This window comes from Hypanus sabinus, chromosome 28 (genome assembly GCF_030144855.1).
Source record: "Hypanus sabinus isolate sHypSab1 chromosome 28, sHypSab1.hap1, whole genome shotgun sequence".
Taxonomy (NCBI): domain Eukaryota; kingdom Metazoa; phylum Chordata; class Chondrichthyes; order Myliobatiformes; family Dasyatidae; genus Hypanus; species Hypanus sabinus.
In genome coordinates this window covers 9,411,618-9,432,865 of record NC_082733.1, presented here as the reverse complement: position 1 = coordinate 9,432,865, position 21,248 = coordinate 9,411,618, and the positions used below count along the sequence as shown (strand labels likewise).

The 21,248-nt window shown below is 38.1% G+C and overlaps 2 protein-coding genes across 4 annotated transcripts in view; both read left to right on the top strand.

Moving 5' to 3' along the window:
* abhd17c (abhydrolase domain containing 17C, depalmitoylase) overlaps window positions 1-2,684 on the top strand; it is a 49,436-nt gene extending 46,752 nt beyond the window's left edge. Inside the window, exon 3 of one of the 2 annotated variants that reach the window (XM_059952581.1) lies at window positions 957-2,684. In XM_059952581.1, the coding sequence (XP_059808564.1) occupies window positions 957-1,176 (220 nt within the window). In that variant the 3' untranslated portion in view covers window positions 1,177-2,684. The remainder of the gene's footprint in view (window positions 1-956) is intronic. The other variant, XM_059952582.1, reaches the window with a different exon arrangement.
* Window positions 2,685-6,268: 3,584 nt separating this feature from the next.
* LOC132382414 (cell surface hyaluronidase-like) overlaps window positions 6,269-21,248 on the top strand; it is a 115,490-nt gene continuing 100,510 nt past the window's right edge. The window contains exons 1-3 of one of the 2 annotated variants that reach the window (XM_059952577.1): window positions 6,269-7,170; window positions 8,456-8,808; window positions 20,379-20,873. In XM_059952577.1, coding sequence (XP_059808560.1) covers window positions 8,463-8,808; window positions 20,379-20,873 — 841 coding nt within the window. In that variant the 5' untranslated portion in view covers window positions 6,269-7,170; window positions 8,456-8,462. Of the gene's footprint in view, window positions 7,171-8,455; window positions 8,809-20,378; window positions 20,874-21,248 lie in introns of those variants that run through there. The other variant, XM_059952578.1, reaches the window with a different exon arrangement.

Here is a 21,248-nt window from a genome sequence, read left to right as displayed (position 1 = left end):
TTCTGAAGAATGGCCATTGTTCAAAACCAGAGGAACATAGCAGTTAATCCTCATCTAGCAAAATTGTAACATTGGTTTTGTGATAAGTGAACAGTAGATTTAAATTGTTCATGTTAGTTGAGGCATGTATGACTGTGTACTAAAACTGTCATGTTGTCAGCCTGAATCATATACTGAAATGTAAATAAGTCGTGTACCTACAGACTTCTGAAATAAAAGCAACAAATGAAGTAACCTTCAGAAAGAGTAATGGTTATTAAGAGGTCTTGCTGTAGTGGATGTAGAATGGACTTTTTCCTCGTATCTAGAATTAGGAATTATGGTTTTTAACATAAAGTGATTACCCATTTAGGGCAGAGAAGAAATGGATTTTCTTATTTGAGAAACACTTCCTCAAAAGGGATGGGAATATTTGTCTTGGGATATATTTTTTTTAAACCAGAGAGAAATAGATTCTTGATAAGTAAAGTATGTCAGTGGTTATTAGAGAGTAGATTAGAATACAGAATTGAAGTTATATTTAAATCTGCCATAACCTTATCAAATGATAGAGCAGGCTGGAGGGTTAGGTTTGTTCAGAGCTATCACAAGAAGCAGGAGTAGGCCAATCAGCTCTGTAAGCCTTCTCTGTCAAACAGTAAGATTATTGTCGACTCAATCTTGGCTTCAATGCTACTTTCTCCTCTTTAACTGTACAACTTGGCATTTAATTCATAAATGATGACAAAGACCAATCTCCCATATTTTCAATTTGGACAGGGTGGCTGCCACAGATATTAATCACATCCTAACACAGTGTCATGACTGACCTAACACTTAAAATGAGCAGTTTCTGGCATGTAATTCTAAAAAAAAGTCTGTTCTCCTTTTGGCTATTTCACTAATGCATCAATAAAACTAATATTGCTTTTTAATATTTTTGTATCTTTTATTTTTCCAAACTTAATCTCTTTCAGCATTGACAAGATAACCAAGGTAGCATCTCCTGTATTGGTAATTCATGGGACTGAGGATGAAGTGATTGATTTTTCCCATGGTCTTGCAATGTACGAGCAGTGTCCAAGAGCAGTGGAACCCCTCTGGGTTGAGGGAGCCGGGCATAATGACATTGAGCTTTATGCACAATACCTTGAAAGATTGAAACAGTTTATTAGTCATGAACTGCCTATTTCTTAAAGACTCTGTGGATGTTTCCTAGGCAAATGTGAATTGACGAACAGCTCTAATTTGCACATGGTCTAACTGGATAACTAGCTTTTGACAACAAAACAAGCTATCATCTTTTAGGCTGATTTCATTTGAGAAACAGCACAAAATCTGTCTTTTTTTATACTAGGAAAAATCCATGCAATTTATGTACGTTGCACATGAAACAATATTTACCTACTGTAATTTTGAAATAGTTTTTGATTGTTATTAAAATTATTGTTTAATCATCTGGCTTTTCAGCATTCTGGCAACAATTCTGTGTGTCTTGAATTTTTTAGGAGTAGAAATCTCTCTTTGGTCATTCGCATACTGGTTGTACTTCCCTCCTACACATTCAGTTCCATTTATGTTAAACAAATGAAGTTTGTGGAGATGAGTACAACCTGCTGCCAGTACTGAGTTTAGCAGTAATGACCAAAGACTGCTCTAACTTTTAAATTTTTTAACTTGTTTATAAACTGGAAATTTCTTGTATAATACAATGTAACACAGCTAAGTAGATAAAATAGCCCTTCATTGAAAGATGATCAAACCAATGTGCTGAAGTGATTTGAATGCTCGTTACCTTCTAGATATTTTAGCATTGCCTCAAAGTACTGTATTTGTAAAACTCAAGTGAAATTGGAAAGAGTTTCCAATTCTTTGCTAATGTTCTTTTGAGTGGTCTTAATGTTCCAACATCTGTGGAGATTCTTTCCATATTAAAATTGTTAAACAATACCTCATACTTCCCTAATGGTGCATATGGCTGAATACTTTATTCACAGATGTGTAAATTTATGAACTAATCAACAGTTCTTGTGTACTATTTTCTGGGAAGGAGTTCCTGAAATGTATTGTCATCTTAAATTGTATTGCTCTTGTGTGATATCTTTCAAGGTGACGGGAGCTCTTCTATGGATGTGATAACTATCAAATAGCTTTTATCCTGTGAAATGTTTGATTTGGTGATGTAAATGCTTTTGTATCCTGAATTACTTGTATATTCAACTTCAAAAAAATTTCTGTCATTTCATAAATTTACATATCAGTAATTAATATAGGAAGAGATGTAATTTGTTAATTTTAGTTGGAAAGACCAGAAAATTAAGATTTAATTTTGACTTTGGAATTGTATTGAAATATCCAAAAATAATGCGACACATTACTACAAAAAACTGAACAAAGCCTTAAATGTAATGAGGATCTCTGTATATTTGACTTCAATATTCATTGTTGTAAGTTGTACATAAGCAACAAATAGTTGCAATGGAATAAAAGATGCATGGAATGTAAAATGAGATTTTTAAAATTAGAACATTGTGTACAGTAAAACACATCAAGAATTCAATTTTGGCATATTTTTGGTGTGATCAGTTTTAAAAAAAATGAAATCTCAATTAAACGTAAGGAATACTGTGCGCAATAAACCCACTGACTGCTTGTTCAGTTCTTTCAATTATTTTATGGGGGGTGAAAATAAAAGCTACGTTTTGATGTCCATTACAAAAAAATGAGGTGTGTTTTTGGTGTAATATTTTTCTCTTTACCTTTGAACTGTGAATAGTTTGGTAAGTTACTCTGGTGGGTTTCTAAATGTTCCTGACAAATAGAATCAAGGCTCTCAGTGCCATCCCAAAAGCTGCCGCTCTATTTCAGCCATTCATGGGCTAGAGATTCCCATGACCTTTTCAGGATGATTTGACAAAATTCTGGACGTGTTTATTCTGTTCATCTGGTAGTTTTTTTTTCTGAGCTGGACCTGTGCGTAGAGTACATCTTTTGTGATTCTGGTCTCAGGCACATAAACAGTGTAGCTGTCCATCATAACTGGCTGAAAGTAGTTTGCACCTCGATGCTGAGAATATTGAACTCCGCCATGGACGGTCCCAAGCCCGGCTGCAAAAGGAGGAGGGTTGGGCATGGGACTAGCAACCCCATCCCATAAAAACCCAGAGCTTTAGAAATGCAAACAGAAGCTCTGGGAGAGGAAGGAACTTTGCCTAGCAGCAGAGGACTATGGCAAGCTACTGTCAGTAGCCTAAGTCCCAGTAGGAGTGATGGGCTTAAGAGAAGAAGAACTGAGAATGTTGACCTAGGACCTGACAATGGTTGTTTATTCTTTTTCTGGATTTTGAGGATATGGAGGATTTTATGGAGAATGTTGGTAGGAATTTGAATGCCTGCTGTAATTCACATCTCAGAAGAACAGGGGTCCTGTGGCCTAGGAGACCATGAGCTTTGTGCCTTGTTCTGTTGCAGTTGTTGATTACCAAAGACCACACTGTTGTGATGATAAATTTTGCTATTAATGTCTGGCCTTGTGAGAGGTGGATTTATCCCAATTCTACAAATGGGCCTTTGTTCAAATGCAGGTAACTGGTGAGGAAACTACAAGAAGATTACATCCAATTGATGCTTGCTGTCTTGGTACTGCACTACTTCACTTGGCTATGGATTAATTTTTCTTGTGCAACAATTCCTTGTTCTGTATAGTCGCTCCAGTTTGTCCAAGCCTGTAAAATATTTCTAGACTCCACACCATTCTTGCTTTAGGAATAAAGATAATTCTTCAGAAGTTTATCGCTACAAGCTTCCAATTTCCATTCAAGTTCAAATTTTCTTCTCTCCTTATTCCACATCATTGAGCTTTTTGTTCCTCCAAGATCCAAATACCCACCATTTCTCACTACATTTGCACATACCTTAGGAAAAATTGCCACCTTGCAAATTTCTTCGGTTAGAGCATTCTAACTTGTTGCCTCATCCTCTGGTATGGAGGGGCCACTGTACAGGATTGGAAAAAGCTACAGAAAGTTGCAAACTCAGCCAGCTGCATCATGGGCAGTAGTTTCCCCAATATCGAGGACATCTTCAAAAGGTTATGACACAAAAATCCATCATTAAGGACCCCATCATTCAGGTTGACCCCTCTTACTGCTACCATTAGGTGGTGGTAGTACAGGAGCCAAAAACACACATTTAGTGTTTTGGGAGCAGCTTCTCCCCACCATCATCAAATTTCTGAACGGGAAATACTAGGCAAACTCAAAGGTCTTAAGATGGATAAGTCACCTGGACCAGATGGACTACATCCCAGAGTCCTGAGAGAGGTTGCTGAAGAGCTATCGGATGCATTGGTCATGAACGTTCAAGAATCAGGTGAATCTGGCATGATCTCTGAGGACTGGAGTCACTCTACTCTTTAAGAAGGGAGGAACACAACAGAAAGGAAATTGTAGGCTAGTTAGCGTAACCTCAGTGGTTGGGAAAGTGTTGGAGTCTATTATTAAGGATGAGGTTTTGAGGCACTTGGAGACTAATGATAAAATAAGTTGAAGACAGCACGGTTTCTGTAAAGAGAAATCTCGCCAGAAGTATCTGTTAGAGTTCTTTCTTCAAGGAAGTAGCAAGCAGGGTGGACAAAGGAGAGGCAGTGGATTTACTTGGATTTTCAGAAGGCATTTGATAAGGTGCCACACATGAGGCAGCTTAAGATAAAATCCTACAGTGTTACAGGAAAGATAGTAGCATGGATAGAGGAATAGCTGACAAGCAAGAGGCAGCGAATAGGAATAAAAGGGGCCTTTTCTGGTTGGCTGCCAGGAACTAGTGGCGTTCCTCAGGGGTCAGTATTGGGACGGCTGATTTTCACATTGTCAATGATTTGGCTAATGGAATTGATGGTTTTGTGGTAAAGTTTGTGAATGATATGAAGATAGGTGGAGGTGTAGGTACTGCTGAGAAAGCAATGCAATTGCAACAGTACATAGACAAATTGGAAGAATGGGCAAAAAAGTAGCAGATGTAATATAATGTTGGGAAATGTATGAAAATAGTGAGGACTATTTTCTAAATGGGGAGAAGGTTCAAACATCAGAGGTGCAGAGTGTCTTAGGAGTCCTTGTGTAAGGCTCCCAGAAGGTTAATTTACAGGTTGACTCTGTGGTAAAGAAGGCAAATGTAATGTTGGCATTATTTCAAGGGGAATAGGATGTAAAAGCAAGGCGATAATTACTAGTCAGGCTGCACTTGAAATATTGTCAACAATTTTGGGCTCCATATCTCAGAAAGGATGTGTTCTCATTGGAGAGATTCCAGAGGAGGTTCACAAAGATGATTCCAGAAATGAATGGGGTTAACATATGAGGAGTGTTTGGTAGCTTTGGGCCTGGACTCACTGGAATTTAGAAGAATGCAGGCGGGAATGGGGGGATTCTCATTGAAACCTACTGAATGTTGAAAGAACTAGATAGGGTAGATGTGGAGAGGATGTTTCCTATGGTGGGGATATCCAGAACTAGAGGGCACAGCCTCAAAATTGAGAGATGACCTTTTAGAACAGAGATAAGGAGGAATTTTTTTAGCCAGAGTAGTGAATCTGTGGAATGCTCTGCCACAGAATGTGGTGGAGACCAAGTCCGTTGGTATATTTAAGGCAGAAGTTGATCATTTCTTAATCGGTCAGGGCATGAAAGGATATGATGAGAAGACAGGTGTATGGGGTTGAGTGGGATTCAGGATCAGACATGATGGAATGGCAGAGCAGACTCGATGGGCTGAATGGCCGAATTATGCTCATGTATCTATCTCATGGTCTAAAATGATTCCATGAGCTAACACACTTTTTCCCCCTTTTTGCACGGCTTATATATATTAATGTACAGTAATTCATAGTTTTTGTTGTATTTGCCAAAATTAAACATGATTCTGTTAACTGAAAGATTATTTGACCTGAAATGTTGACTGTTTCTCTTTTGACTGAGTGTTTCAGTATTTTCTGTTTTAATTTTTAGACATCCTGCAACTGTTACTTTTTTTGTTTTGATTTTCAAATAGCTCGCTCATATTCAGTTGTCTGCTTCATAGTATTCTTTAATGCAATTTCACGAATTGTTGTTCAATGTGTGTGTGCTCTTTTAATCGAGTGCCTAGGGAAAATCGCTTTACAGATGCCTGTACCTTCGCCCCTCGGTACAAGATTTCATAGGCTGAGCCCGATTCTGAGAGCGGGACCAAAAGCAGACCGTGGAAACGAGGCTATTACCCCCATCCACTCAGCTGCCAGCTCGGTCAGAGCGCATGTGCTCGGCTTATTCCGTCTTTCAGGTTGGGGATGTGCTCGAATCCTAAGATTTGGCTCACTTTGCTGAACATTCGGCTGACAGATGCCACGTGGATTTTGTTTTGACTCTAGCCGCAGTCAACACAGAGGAAATGAAGATACTGGTTTGACGCGGCGAGGGCCCTGCCGCCGTGATAAATGCAACGAATTCACCTATTTTCAGCAGTAATTTCCAGACTTCACGTTGCTTACGAATTCCTTTGCACTGGAAAGCAAAATAGTATGAAATGGAAAAGCTCTCGACTAAACTAAAAATAAATCTGATTTAAAATATATTTGCCAAGAGACAATATTATGGAAATGATCAACTTTTAACCTCTTTTGTACGTACTTCAATATCTTTAGGCAAGTTAATTAGAACTGCGCATTGTTCTTTTATGGCGCTAGGATGAGGGGGTGTCTCAATGGTTCTGCGATTTTGTACAAACCAGCTGACTCAAACGATGCGAAATCCTTCCAGTTTTTAGCTAGAGTGACTTTATTTATGTTGACTTACAGAAAGTGACAGTTCATCAGCTCCCACCCTCAGTCGGGGAAGTCTGAAACCTGAGGGTATAATTCTGCCAAATGGTTCCTAGCACATGGACTAAAGAAGAGTCAACGCAAAACAAAACAGAAGTTTGTTTCTATTGAAAAGTTAACTTAATATCACTTATGTCTGTCTGGCCTTAATATGAAAAATTGACTCACAGGGCTGGCCAGTTTGGAGTTGGTCGCTTGGGATGTTATCAAATTGCTTTAGCGGAGTACTGGCCAGAGTGTGAAGACGTCTGAGAGAATAGTTTATCTTCCGTTTTCAAGAAAACAACACCAGCCATATCCTTAAGAGTACTGCGAAGGAAGTCTATTGGACCAAGGTAAGGGAGAATTGTAGGTGTTGGAAATTGACGGGCTGACATATTAACTCTTTAATGTGCAGTTCTATTTGTTGAAAACTGAAGGGTGTAATAGTTTGAAGTGTAGAGAGGTTTTTGGGTTTGTGATAATTTCCAACTGTGAAATCCAGAGTTCTAGATATTAAAAATCTCTGTCCATTCTCTACGCAGAATGTTGAGCTTTGAAAAGAGATTTAAAGACCCAGTTTAGAATAAATTAGTATCTTTAAGTGAATTCTCCTGTACTGCAAGACAGTTTCATATCAGAATCAAATGTATTAACATTGATTTAGAAGATATGAAATGGACTGTGTTGTAGCAGCAGGATAGTGCAAAGACAAGAATTATAAATTTCAAAAATATGTGATGAATCATTTTATTACCAATTTTTGTTTTAAGTAAAATAACACCTTATTAACATAATTAAAAAGTACATCTGTCTGTCTGACTTACTAAGGTGATGACTGTAATGACAGCTCATTGGACATTAATTTGCTAATTGTCCATGCTGCTGGTTTAATGTTTATTCTTGTACCACATCATGCCTGTGAAATTAGTTTGTTACATGGAATTTTCAGGTAATCAGAAATACTGATATTTATCCTGGAAGTAAGTTGGATAAAAACACCTTCAAATCTTTCAGCCTAGCCCTTCGACTACTTTTCAAACTTATGTATTGAAATGTGTATTCAGGTGAATGAAACACGTATAATCAAAGTTGTTTTTTCTTCCTACTCATTTGTTTAATTTGATAATTACAATTGGCACACAAGTTAGTAGTTAAATGTTGAATATTTTCACTCTACCCAATAACTTGATTTCTCAGAAGATCAGACAGTATCTATGGAGAGAGAAGTTTTCGGCCAGAGGACTTACAAGACATTAAGCATGGACAGCTTAAATTTGAAACGAGTGTAAAATATGTGGGAGATTAACAGAAAAGGAGCTAATGTAATGTAAAAAGGTGTATAGAAACAAATGATTTTGATCTGAAAAATTAAAATGATCTGGTAAAACAGAGAAGGTTTTTGGTACTTTAAATACGGCAATGGAAAGGCTGATAGATCCCATATTTAACATTTCTCACTAAAAGACAGTAGTTACTTCTACCCAGTCAGTCCTTTAATCAACCCGTGGCATCTCCATTCCCAGTAGCTCTACAGCAGCTGTCTTGGAGTTAGATTATAGCAGTTATCTATTGTTGTTTTCATTATGTTGAGTAGTAGATTGCAGAAGGTTGATTCTGACTTTCTAATATCATTTACAGATTCCAAATGCAAATGGATGGAAGTGCCAAGGCCCAATCTTCTCTCAAAGATGCTTATACCAATTGCACAGCCGAAAAGTTTTCACCATGTACAATACCTCAGCCCCTTCATTTATTGCATTATCAAAAGCAGTTGTTTCTTCAAAGTGACTTGCCTGCATCAGAAGCCACTCATAGGCTTCTCTTGCCTGAGGATCATCTTCTAGAGAAAAGGAGGAGAGTGTTTTCTAGCCCAGAGGTAGCAGGAAAATTTGCACTTCACCTGCTTTGTTTTGCAGTTTTTGCTGTAGCTGTACTGGGTTTGCTTCACTGGGATGACAATTTGCAGTTATTCCAAGGAAACAGTTCCAAAGGTAAGCTAGATAGCAGTACTCATTGCTCTAACACAGAGGGGAAGCTAGGTACAGTGGAGAACCATAAAACACAAATATGGAATTGAATCAGGAAGCTGGGAGAAATTTGACTAAGAAAGTTAAAGAGGATAGCAGGCTCATTAAAAACAGATGGATATATTACCAACAAATTAAAGCAATAGTTTTCACTGTAGAGAATGGTGGTGATCCTGGCATCCTAGGAAACTAATAAAGAATCAAAGAATGGAGTTCACTAAGTTCAAGTAATTGAAGAAGTCAGTGCAGAAACAATAATGGGACCTAAGGACTACAGGTACCAAGGAAGAATGGCTTTTAAGAACTTAGCTCTTAAAGAAGAAATTTAGCTTGTCATCTTCCAAGTTCTCTTGATCCAGGAATTGGATTATCAGACCAGAAAACTTTACAATGAATGATTTTTACAAGCTGAGCTAATTAGAGAGAGTCAGTTCAGGTTTAGCTTAATTACGTACTTTTGGCAGTCTGAATTGTGTAGGTGGAATAGTTTTTCAAGTAGAAGATTGTAGTAGGATATATTTATATTGAGTTCCAGGAGACTTTCAATGAGTTTCCATGTTGTTTGGTAAAATGGAATACCACAGATATGAAATGAAATTATTTGACGATTTGAAATTTGGCTACAAAGACAAAAGGCAGAAAGTGATCATAATTCATGTATATTTGTATTTAGAGAAGTAACCTTTAGTGTACTTTAAATATCTGTGCACTGTCTCAAATATTTATCAGTGATTTAGATAATGTAACAGAGACCATGTTGGCAAGCTTGATAATGTGACCGAGGTAGGTGATATTATAATTGTTGTGGATAAGAGCATTTATCCACTGGTGATCTTCATTACTTCAGTGTACGAAACAGTAGCAATAAAATTTGATTGTGGCTAAATATGAGGCCAAGAAGGAATAATTCCAAATATATTTTAAATGATGAAAAGTTAGGAATAGTAGAAATCTAGAGATATTCAGTGGTCAATGAGATTTATTGGTTAGAAATGTTACTGGAATGTTAGCCTGAGGGAGTAAGATTATAAGATAAATGTATTTACTTAGACAGCATCTGGAGTATCATGTATAATGAAGGATGCTAAGAGTGTAAACTCTGGAATTTCTTGCCTAAATCCCTCAGCTATCCTTATTTTTCATATTTTACATTACTATTTTAATTGTGCAGCATGACAATACAATATTATGCAACACCCATAAAATGCTGAAGGAACTCAGCAGGTCATGCAGTATCTATGGAGCCAATATTTTGGGCCAAAGACCCTTCATTAGGAGACCCAAATCCTGATGAAAGATCTTAGTCCAAAACATTCACTTTTCATTTCCATCCAGAGACGCTGCCTTACCTAAGTTCCCCTAGCATTTTGCATATGTTGCTCAAGATTTCCACCATCTGCAGAACCTATGTCTGTGACATTGTTTAATATTGTACCTTTCAATATTACTTGAAGGCATTACAATGTTATACAAAATATGAGTTGCTGATGTTGTGAATATATTCTTGTCAATCTGTCCAACAAAATTTCACAGGATATTGCCAGTGCTTTTAAGAATTGTAAGGAGTTTTATAAACTAGACTTTGTATTCCCTAAAGAGTGGGTTGAAGGGTGATTTCATTCATATTTGTGGGATTTGGAATTGAATTGTTAAAGTGGATAAAGAGGAAACTATTTCTTTTAGTCAACAAATGGAGGATCAGGGATTTATTTTTACCTAGAAGCCTCTAGGGAAGTAAACGTAGAATATTACAACATAGTACAGGCCCTTCAGCCCATTCCCTCCTGCACAGCCCTCCATTTTTCTGCCATCTAAGTTCTTACCTAAGAGTTTCTTAAATGCCTCTACCACTACCATCACCCCGGCAACTCGTTCCACACCTTCACCACTACTTGTATTTAAAAAAAAATCTTACCTCTGACATCATCCCTATACTTTCCTCCAATCACCTTAATATTATGCCCCTTGTGTTAGCTTTTCTGTCCTAGGAGAATGTTTCTGGCTATCCACTTGGTTGATGCCTCCTGTCATCTTGTGAGCTTCTATCAAGTCACCTCTCATTCTCCTTTACACCAGAGAGAAAAGCCCTACTTTGCTCAACATATCCTCATACAATATGCTCTCTAATCCAGGCAGCATAAATCTCTGCACCCTCTCTAAAACTTCCACATTTTTCCTATAATAAGACAATCACAGCTGAACACAACATTCGAAGTGTGGTCTGACCAGGGTTTTATAGAATTGCAACATCACCTTGCAGCTCCTGAGCTCAATCCCCTGGCTAATGAAGGTTTTCTTAACAATCTATCAATGTGCATGGCAGATTTGAGGGATCTATGGACATGGACCCCAAGACCCTCTGTTCCTCCACACTGCTAAGAGTCCTGCCATTAACCCCATATTCTGCCTTTAAATTCAACCTTACAAAGCGAATCACCTCACACTTCACACTTTTCTGGATTGAGCTCCCATCTACCACTTCTTAGCCCAGCTATGTATCCTGTCATGGTGTTGGCGCATGGCCTTGTGGATAAGACATTGGTCTAGTGATCTGAAGGTCACTGGTTAGAGCCTCAGCTGAGGCAGTGTGTTGTGTCCTTGAGCAAGGCACATTGCTCTGTGACAACACTGGTGCCAAGCTGCTTGGGTCCTAGTGCCCTTCCCTTGGACAACATCAGTGGCATGGAGAGGGGAAGGCTTGCAGCTTGGGCAACTGCCAGTATCCCATACAACCTGCCCAGGCCTGCGCCGTGGAAACCTTCCAAGGTGCAAATCCATGGTCTCACGAGACTAACGCATGCCTATTATTATATGTATCCTGTCAGTATTCTTTTGTACCCTCTGAGAGCCTTCTACCCTATCCATCAACATTCATGTCTTCTACAAAGCCATCTTTCCATCTCCTCAACCAAGTCATTTATGAAAAACACAAAGAACAAGAGTCCCAGAACAGATCCCTGTGGAACACCGCTGGTCACCAACATCTAGGTACAATACGCTCCATCTACAACCACTCTTTGTCTTCTATGGGCAAGCCAATTCCGAATCCACACAGCCAGGTTTCCTTGGATCCCATGCTCCCAACTTTCTGAATGAGCCTACCATGGGCAACCTTATCAAGTTCTCCACTAAAATCTATATGTACCACATTTACTGCTCTGGCTTTATCAATGTGCTTTGTCACATTCTCAAAAAATTCAGTCAGGTTCATGAGGCTTGATCTTCCCCCCATAAAACCATGTTGACTAGGCTTCTACAAATGCCCAAAAATCCTGTCTCTAAGAATCTTCTCCAATAATTTGTAATCCACGAAAGTAAGAGACTCTAGTCTATAATTCCCAGAGTTATCCCTACTCTCTTTTGTGAACAAAGGAATAACATTTGCCACCCTTCAGTCCTACTCCTTTGGACAGTGAGGATGCAGAGATCATTGCCAGAGGTACAGCAATCTCTTCCCTCACTTCCTGCAGTAATCTGGGGTATTTCCCACCCACCCCTGGGGATTTATCTATACTAATATTTTTCAAAGGTTCCAGCACATCCTCTTTCTTAACATCAAATGTTGTAGCAGATTAGCCTGTTTTACACTGTCCTCACAAATGTCAAGATCCCTCTCACTGATGAGTACTAAGACAAGGGTATTCATTAAGGACCTTCCCAGCTCCTCCAATTATAGGTATATGCTTCCTCTTCTAACTATGATTGGTCCTACTCTCACTCTGGACATCCTCCAGTTCTTCATGCATGTAGGATGCTTTTGGATTTTTTAAAATCCTACTTGCCAAGCCCTTCTCATGCTCCATACTTCTATTAGTCACAGTATGATTGATGGAAGTATTTGCCCAATAAACATTAGCTCTATTTATTTTAAATGTGAAACTCCTTTTTCTAGCAGAGGATATTGAGTGATAGAAAATCAAAGTGGAGTTAAAATACAGATCATGCATAACCTTATGATACATTGAATGAAGCACAAAGGAATGAATGGACTTTTCCCACTCTTTCTTTTTAAATTTAATGTCTTTAAAAAAAACTGTAGTACATTTTAGAAGGAAATTCCACATCAGTGGGTTCTAGGAAAACTATGTACCATTCACCTCTGAAAGGAAAATGTTTTCATTATGCTAATTCTAAGTATACTTTTTCTTTAATTTACATTTAATACAGACAGCTACATGATGCCTAAGCATAAATCTAAACTGGCATCTCACTGACTTCTAAAATGCCAGCAGCACTTTGATGCCATCACTCCATAGGAAATGATGGGTGCTGTTATGATGTTTGTGGTAGACATTAATGAAGGCACACAACCCAACTTGTAAAGCAGTGTTTTTTTGGACACTGGCCAAAGGGTGTACTTCATGACCACAGAACAGCTGGAAGTACATAATGTGCTCAGTGTAAAGTTCCAGTCAGTGTCTCTTTTGGAGAATTGTCCACCTTGAGTAACAGGAATGCACAAGAAGGCAGTGTCTCACTAAATAAACTGCTGCATCAGCATTTGGTGTCCAGCACACTGTTCCTCAAGCAATAAGAGATTTGTAAGTTTGTTGATTAGCATATTGTGCATGCCCGCCTCCTAAATTCAAAGCTAAAAGTAAACACAGAAATTCCAACGTACATTAACTGGCAGCTCTTGATTGTGATGAAGACAATGTACCAGTTTTATGTTGCCTGGAAAACAATTTCAGAGTACAGTAACTGCAACTTTACTGCTTACTGTTTTGAAGCAACAACAAGAACCAATGTTGTTCATGCAGTTGTAATCTAAAATAAGCTTGGAGTTCTGAAGAGGTGTTTTTACTTGGCAGGTGTCTGTGATTTAGAGTGAATCTGATTTGAGAAACAGTGAAGAATGATATGGGTGTTCCACAAGAGGTCTTGGCAGAAGAAATAAAAAGTATATATACCTGGATGTACTCCAAAAACAGTAGGTAGAGAGCTTGAGTGCAGTGCCTGACAAAACTCTATGACCTCAGTAGTGGTCAAGGCCAGTAAATGTGCCTTAGTGTCATATCCAAGAGCATTACTTTTGCCATGGATACACTGATCCGATTGCTCAGCTATCAACAATCTCCATTTAGGAGGACTTAAATGCTGGATTGCATCTTCAAACGTTATCCTGCCATAAGCTTCAGACCTGCATCTTCCAGTAGCTTACAAGTGAAACTAAGCACTACTGTATCTTGCAGAGCATGAAGTTGCACACTAGATGTAGGAGCAAACTATTAGGGTTTCTCACAACCTGTATTCTCCATAAATGCAAATCTTAGCACATTAGCGAGTGTTAGATTGCTAAATGAATGTCCAGGAGCATAGAGGTATCCACACCAAATGTGCAAAAGGTTTTGTGTATAGCTTGGAGCCCATATTTTTCCATAGTGTCTGATAGCTGTTGAATTGGCCTTCATTGCAACACAGACGGCCATTAATGCTATTCAAATCTACTTCGGAAATGTCAAAGTAGACAGCTATCAGTAATACCAAAGAAATATAAAGAGAAGCAAAATATGAGCTGCCAGTAGAATTCAATGGGTAAGACAGCATCTGTAGAGGCGAATGGATAGTTCGCATTTTGGATCAATATTTAGGGTCACAGCCCTTCAACAGTTTGTTAGAAGTGCTGCAGTTTCACTCTCACAGGAAAGTAAGCTGTAAACTCTCATTTCTGACCATGACAGCACAAAACTTCCCCTCGTTCCTTTTTCATTTTGGATCTCCGGCAATGGAACAATGGTAAAAAACAGTTTGATAAAGAGTCATGATTGGTCAATAGCAACAAAAGAACATGGATCACTGCATCTGCAGTGTGTTGTGTCTCCATAAGTAATCAGAGGCTGGGCTTTCTAAACCAAGACTTCAAAGGCATTCTCTAACTCTACCTGCAGTAACAGTCACTAGAAGTCATCAGGTATTTACCTGCTGCACTACACTATTGAGGATGAACCACATGGTAAGGACATTGAAAAGACAAAGTCACATGGAAGACGGACTGTGAGGGAATGCCCAACAATGAATGATTGACTTCCTAAGCACATATGCAATTTATTTATAAATTTGGCTTGAAAGTTCTATTTTGGCTTTTATTTTGACAATGACATACACCTGTAGAAATGAAGGGGAACCCATTATTTGACTTTTTAAAATGTTAATATTATTTTAATGACCTAGTGATATGGTTACCAGACACTAGTTACATGTAGCTACCAGACACTAATTGACCACAGGTGGAATGTGCTCTTGAATACTTCTTATTTTTCTCGTTCACTCTTTCTTTCAATGATATTTTAAAAGCTAATTTGAAGTGCCTTTTAACCTTCCTGCTTTATTGCTGGGCCAAGGTAAGGAAACATTGTTTGTTTATTAACTGATTGATCCTGGAGCGTTTTCATCTTTAAATATACTTTATAAATAAAGGCTCTTGTTGAAAAATTATTGCACAATTAAAACATTAAAAGAGTTTGAAGTTTGTGTGAAATTGACAATTTCAAATTGTCCATCTCCTGACTGAGGTCAGTTAAAGCTAATATTAACCAATTTTTCATTTTATCGTTTCCTCCAAATATTATTTTTCCTCTTCTTTTTCAGTAATTCTTGTGAATCCTCACTTTTTAAAAATAATGCTGAGCTATATGTATCTGAGTTGTTAAGGACTAAAACTGGCACCCTTGAAGGCTGAATGGCAATGTGCAAATGTAACATTGTTATAACTCGCAGAGTTCTTAGCATAGGCATAAAGGAACAACATCAATAGGAATGACAAAGACATACAGTATAGGCCACTGTATTCCCCCCAAATCTGAACAACGTTTTCATAGACCACATATTAGCTGTGCAGTCATTTTTGCTACATATGCACGCATTGATATACTCTGTGCATTTCAGCCCTGTAGAAATAAAAGCAAACCCATTAATTGATTTAATGTTCATATTATTGTAATAATCTAGTTACATGGACCCAGAGCTATTTTTAGTAATGCCATAGCTTTTTAGATATTCGAGATTAACTTTATATCATAGAACAAGTTTTCTCCACAGAAAAGGGGCTTACCCTTATCCTATTTGTATTCTCGATAGATCCTGATACTCACTTTTTTAAAAGTATTTTACAAGTTTTAGGTCCAAAATCATTTGTCTAGATTGAAATCCACTGTATTTTCCCCATTTCCTCAGTCTATTAATATCTCTGTAATATTATGCATTTTGCAACACAGTCTACAATGACATCTATCACTGTGGCATCCGAAAATGCAGCTTTCTACTCCTGCGTCCATGCCACTAACAAATCTTGTGAGTAGTTCTTGCTACATTATAGATAGCTTGTTGGACCTACTTGTATCCTGCCATTAGGGTAGCTTGCCCAGGTGACCAGAGTGCTATCTTCCCTTTAAGGCAAAATATTCACTGATGTGCACCAGTTTTTTTATTTTCACTCACGTACTTTCTGGAAATCCCACATTGCTTCTGATTACTGTCTTTTTCTTAATGTTATTTTAAAATTTGTCCTTTCACTTTTGAAAACTTGACTCTTTTGTGGCCAACTATTGCATTTTTAGTTCCTTTTGGCTCGGGGTGTTAGTTCTTGCATTAGTTTTATGCTAGGCTTTTAGTTTTTTAAGACCTTGTTATTTGTTTGTTTAAAAAGTTTTCCCCCTTGGGAAAGTAGACTGCCCCTTGAAACCACTAAATTCATTTACAAATATGTTATATTGATTTTTTGTGTTTTCCCCATTTACAATGTGCAAACTATCCCTTTGTATGTGTTGAGGTCACTGTATCCAAGTCTAGAATTCTTATTTCTATTTTCATTTCAAATGCTACATTTGACATGAATACTTAAAATTTGTTCAATAAATGTTCATGCACTGTGAGATTGTTAACAAAATAAGATTATTTTTGTTGCAGACCACTGTCTTGATCATATTTATATTTCCTTCCTTTCTGATAGAACCTTAGCTCATCTGTATGGAAATTAAGATGCTACCTGAAAATGAAATTACTCTTGCATCCATGCCACTAACAAACCTTTTCTACAAACTTATTTCAGAACTTTAACTCTTTAAATCTGACTGGTTTTTAAACCAGGTTTCCATCAGCTTTTTCATTTTCTGTTTATTCATTCTACTTGCTAAGCTTCCAGTGCCTGCTTACCTCTGGCTCTAGCTATCGTATAAATTTGTAGTTTTATCATTTATCTCAATATCTCCAAAAAGTCATCCTTGGACAACCGCATACCCTGGAAGAAGTATATGGGAATTTGATGATAGCAGTACTTGTGAGCTTCCTCCTCACAAAATCCTGCACCATTTGACTTTCAGACAAGGGCTCCAAATTTCTACAACTACCTTGTAAGATTATTTATCTAGGACTATCCTGATAATTTAGATGAATTTTAGAGGCACTGTCTCTTTGTGTTTAAATATGGATGACATTTTAACTTCCCAGTATTTAGTGACATACTTGCATTTTCTTATATTTTGATTTTGGTAAACAAGCATTATTGGTGAAGGCAGCATTTATTGTTTTCCCTAGATTGCCCATTGAGGTGATGGTAAACCTTCTACAATTGCAAAGCCATTTCAAAGGGTTTTTTCAACCATGTGGACTGGGTCTGAGTCTGAGTCACATATTGCGCAGACTAAGCATGATGAATTGCTGCTCCTGAAGAACATTCTGATGGGATTTTATAATCTTACAATAAGTCTTATGCTTATCAGTGTAGGACTCATGGTTTTAATAAAGTAAGTGAGGACAATGCACTTCCACTAGTAGGAAGGTTAGTATCTTGAAGATACAGACTTAAGATCATTTTCAGAAAAGACTATAGAGAAGATGAGCAGCAGTTCTTAAATGGTGACTTTTTTTGATCGGGAGTAAGTGTGAAAATAGGTACAATGGAAGCTTTCAAAATTGAATGAAGTAAGTATTTGAGAAGGAAATATTTCTTGAAGGAAGAATAGTGGGGAGTGGAGCAATCACATACCTCTTTCAGTAACCAGTATATACTTGATGGGGCAAATATCTTCAGAGCTATAATTCTTAATGATGTGTTGAGGTTTTAACCACAAGATCTGCTAACTAGCCAAATGTATTTGCAAATGTAACCTTGAAGAAATCCGAGAGATATTATGTATAATATTAGACAGCTCTCAATAATAAAACCATCAGACAGAGGAGCAGAATTAGGCTATCATTCAATCATGTCTGATCCTTTATCCCCTGCTAAAACCCATCCCCTGGCCTTCTCCCTGTAACTGTTGATGTCATGTCCAATCAAGAACCCAGCAATCTCTGTCTTAAATACATCCAATGACCTGGCCTCCACAGCTGCCTGTGGTTACAAATTCCACAAATTCACCACCCTCTGACTAAAGAAATTTCTCTGCATCTCTGTTTTAAATGGACGCCCCTCTATCCCGAGTCTTTGCCCTCTTATCCTAGACTCTCACACTATGGGAAACATCCTTTCCACATCTACTCTGTCTAGGCCTTTCAACATTCAAAAGGATTCAGTGAGATCCCCTATCATCCTTCTAAATTCCAGTGAGTACAGACCCAGAGCCATCAAACGTTCCTCATAGAATAACCCTTTCATTCCTGGAATCAACCTTGCGAACTGCCTCTGGACCTTTTCCAATGCCAGCACATCTTTTCTTAGATGAGGAATCCAAAACTGCGCACAATACTTAAGGTGAGACCTCACCAGTGCCTTATAAAGCTTTAGCATTATGTCCCTGCTGTTGTATTCAAGCCCTTTTGAAATTAATGCTAATTGCATTTGCCTTCCTCACAACCGACTGAACCTGCAAGTCAACTGTTAGGATGTTCTCCAGAAGGTCCCTTTGCAATGCCTACAGATCTGTTTAGTATCTTAAAAAGAAGCAACTCCACTGAGAAAACACTGGAGGTCAAAATTGAACCTGAGTCTGTAAAGCTGAGAGGTCATATATTTATCTGCATCACCCTTTTTGTTTGCCTGATTTCTTTGTGAGGGAAATGTGCTTTAAAGGTGAACCAATGGCTTGCATCTTTGTAGCAGCCTTCATAACGCGGGAAGTCCCAAAGTTCTTAGTATCCAACAATGTACTTTTTGAATGCCGAAGGGTTTTGGCCCGAAACGTCGGCTGTGCTTTTCTCAATAGTGTTCTGCTAAAGGGTTTCAGCCCAAAACGTCGACTGAACTTCACTTTTTTTTAAACTGTACTGTACTTTTTTCCATAGATGCTGCCTGGCTTGCTAAGTTCCTCCGGCATTTTGTGTATGTTACTCAGATTTCCAACATCTGCAGATTTTCTCTTGTTTGTGATGTTACTCTTTGAAGTTTAGTCATACTTTTAGGGAAGGAAGCATGGTGGCAGATCTGTGACTCCAGACCAGTTTCCCTGGAGTTGAACCTTAATCTCCTCAGGGCAATAAAGGATGGGCAAAAATACCATCTTGCCAACAAAGTTCTAATCACAAATTGTCTTTCCTGAACGCTATGGAACCGGAACAATGTTGTAGCACTAGTGTTGGGGGTTGGAGATGGAGAGAGCAAATGAGCAAAATGGAAACTTCAAAGGACTAAAGTGGGAAGCATTGCACTGGTCAGAGAGTCAGAGCATGGAAACAGGTCCTTCAGCCCACCATGTACCTATCTAATCCCATTTCGTAGAATTCACCCATGCTCTTCTAAACCCCGGTCTTTGGCTGCACCTCTCTGGGTACTTACTAACTTTTGTGAGAGTACCTGATTTTACTGCTCCTCAGGCATAGCCCTAACATGACAAAAAAATCTTCCTCTAATTCTCTTAATACCTTATACCCATGGTTATGTCTACGTTTCGGGCCGAGACCCTTCGTCAGGGCTAACTGAAACATTTCCTTTCAGTTAGTCCTGACAAAGGGTCTCAGCCTGAAACGTCAACAGTGCTTCTCCTTACAGATGCTGCCTGGCCTGCTGTGTTCCACCTGCATTTTGTGTGTGTTGTTTGAATTTCTAGCATCTGCAGATTTCCTTGTGTTTACCCATGGTTATGGTCACCTTTGCTCAGGGAAATGTTTCTCACTACTTATTTATCTATGCCTTTCTATTTTATTTCTCAGTTGGGTCCCTTCATTACAAGGCTAATAATCCCAGCCTTTCCTATCTCTCCTCATAGCTGAAATGCTCCATCTCAGAGACCATACTGGCAGGGCTTATAATACAACATACGATGTAGTTACCATGTGTTTTAGGACATACTGATTCTAAGAAAGGTGTGACATAAATGCTGTCTGCCTTCATTGCATTTTTAGGATTTATAGTAATAGATGGCTATAAAGGGCCATTTAAGTGACTCTTAGGGAGGCACATTGATGATAGAAAAATGGAGTCCTATTTAGGAGAGAGGGTTAGATTGATTTTAGAGTAGTTAAAAAGGTTGGTACGACCTCTTGGGCCAAAGAGCCTGTACTGTGTTCTTGTGTTCTGTGCTCTATAAGCATTTATAAAGTGTAACAAATCATGTAGTTAATATTTTTAAAACTTTGAACATTTGATTTCTGTTCTCTAGATGATGATCAGAGAACTCAAGGCTCTCCTTGGAAGTTGTGTGTGTCCTGTGATGTCACAACCGAGTCATCTGACATTTATCCACTTTACAGACGATTTGCACGGAGCACAAAACAAAGGAAAGACAAACAGGAAAAAGTCTTGCTGGCTGTCTACCAGAGAATGACAGAAGTAAAAGAAATATTACTGCCTTGTGAATCGCTTGTTAAAGTAACCAATTATGTTCTGAGGGAAGCTTTGGGGAACACTTTGAATTTCTTTCCACTTCCAACCTGTGATCAGAGGCTGAATAACCAGATTACCAAAATTAATCCACTCAATCTCATTAGGATTAAGATAAAGCCACAGTTGCTTTACCAAGTCTTACTCTTCCTGAAAGAGCTGGATTTGCTGATGGATGGTCATCAAGCAACATCATTCTTTATTGTGAAGAAGTTAATGATTAATAAGCAAGAAATGATATTGGGAAAGACAAGTAAGAACAATAATGAACATGGTATGTATTTGTTTCTATTTATTTTCCACATAGATTTGTTAGGATTTTAAAACATTCTGAATTTGATCATAATTTTGAATCCCAGTAGGGAATCTATTGCTTATTTATTAGATGGAAAACTTGGAGCACATCCCATACATTGGGAGCTATTCCTCAATGAAAGTAGACATTGATGATGAAATTCACCATTATCTTCACAGCATTTATACTGCCTTTATGAGACTATATGAGGAAAAGGATTTTTGAAGATCAGGACCTCATCCCTGGCATAACCTCAGTTTTTCAGACAGCAGTAATCCTGCCCTTATATATGATTCTTTGATTACCTACATCAAGAGCTCAGAACATTGGAAAAATGCTATCAATCCTGTCTCC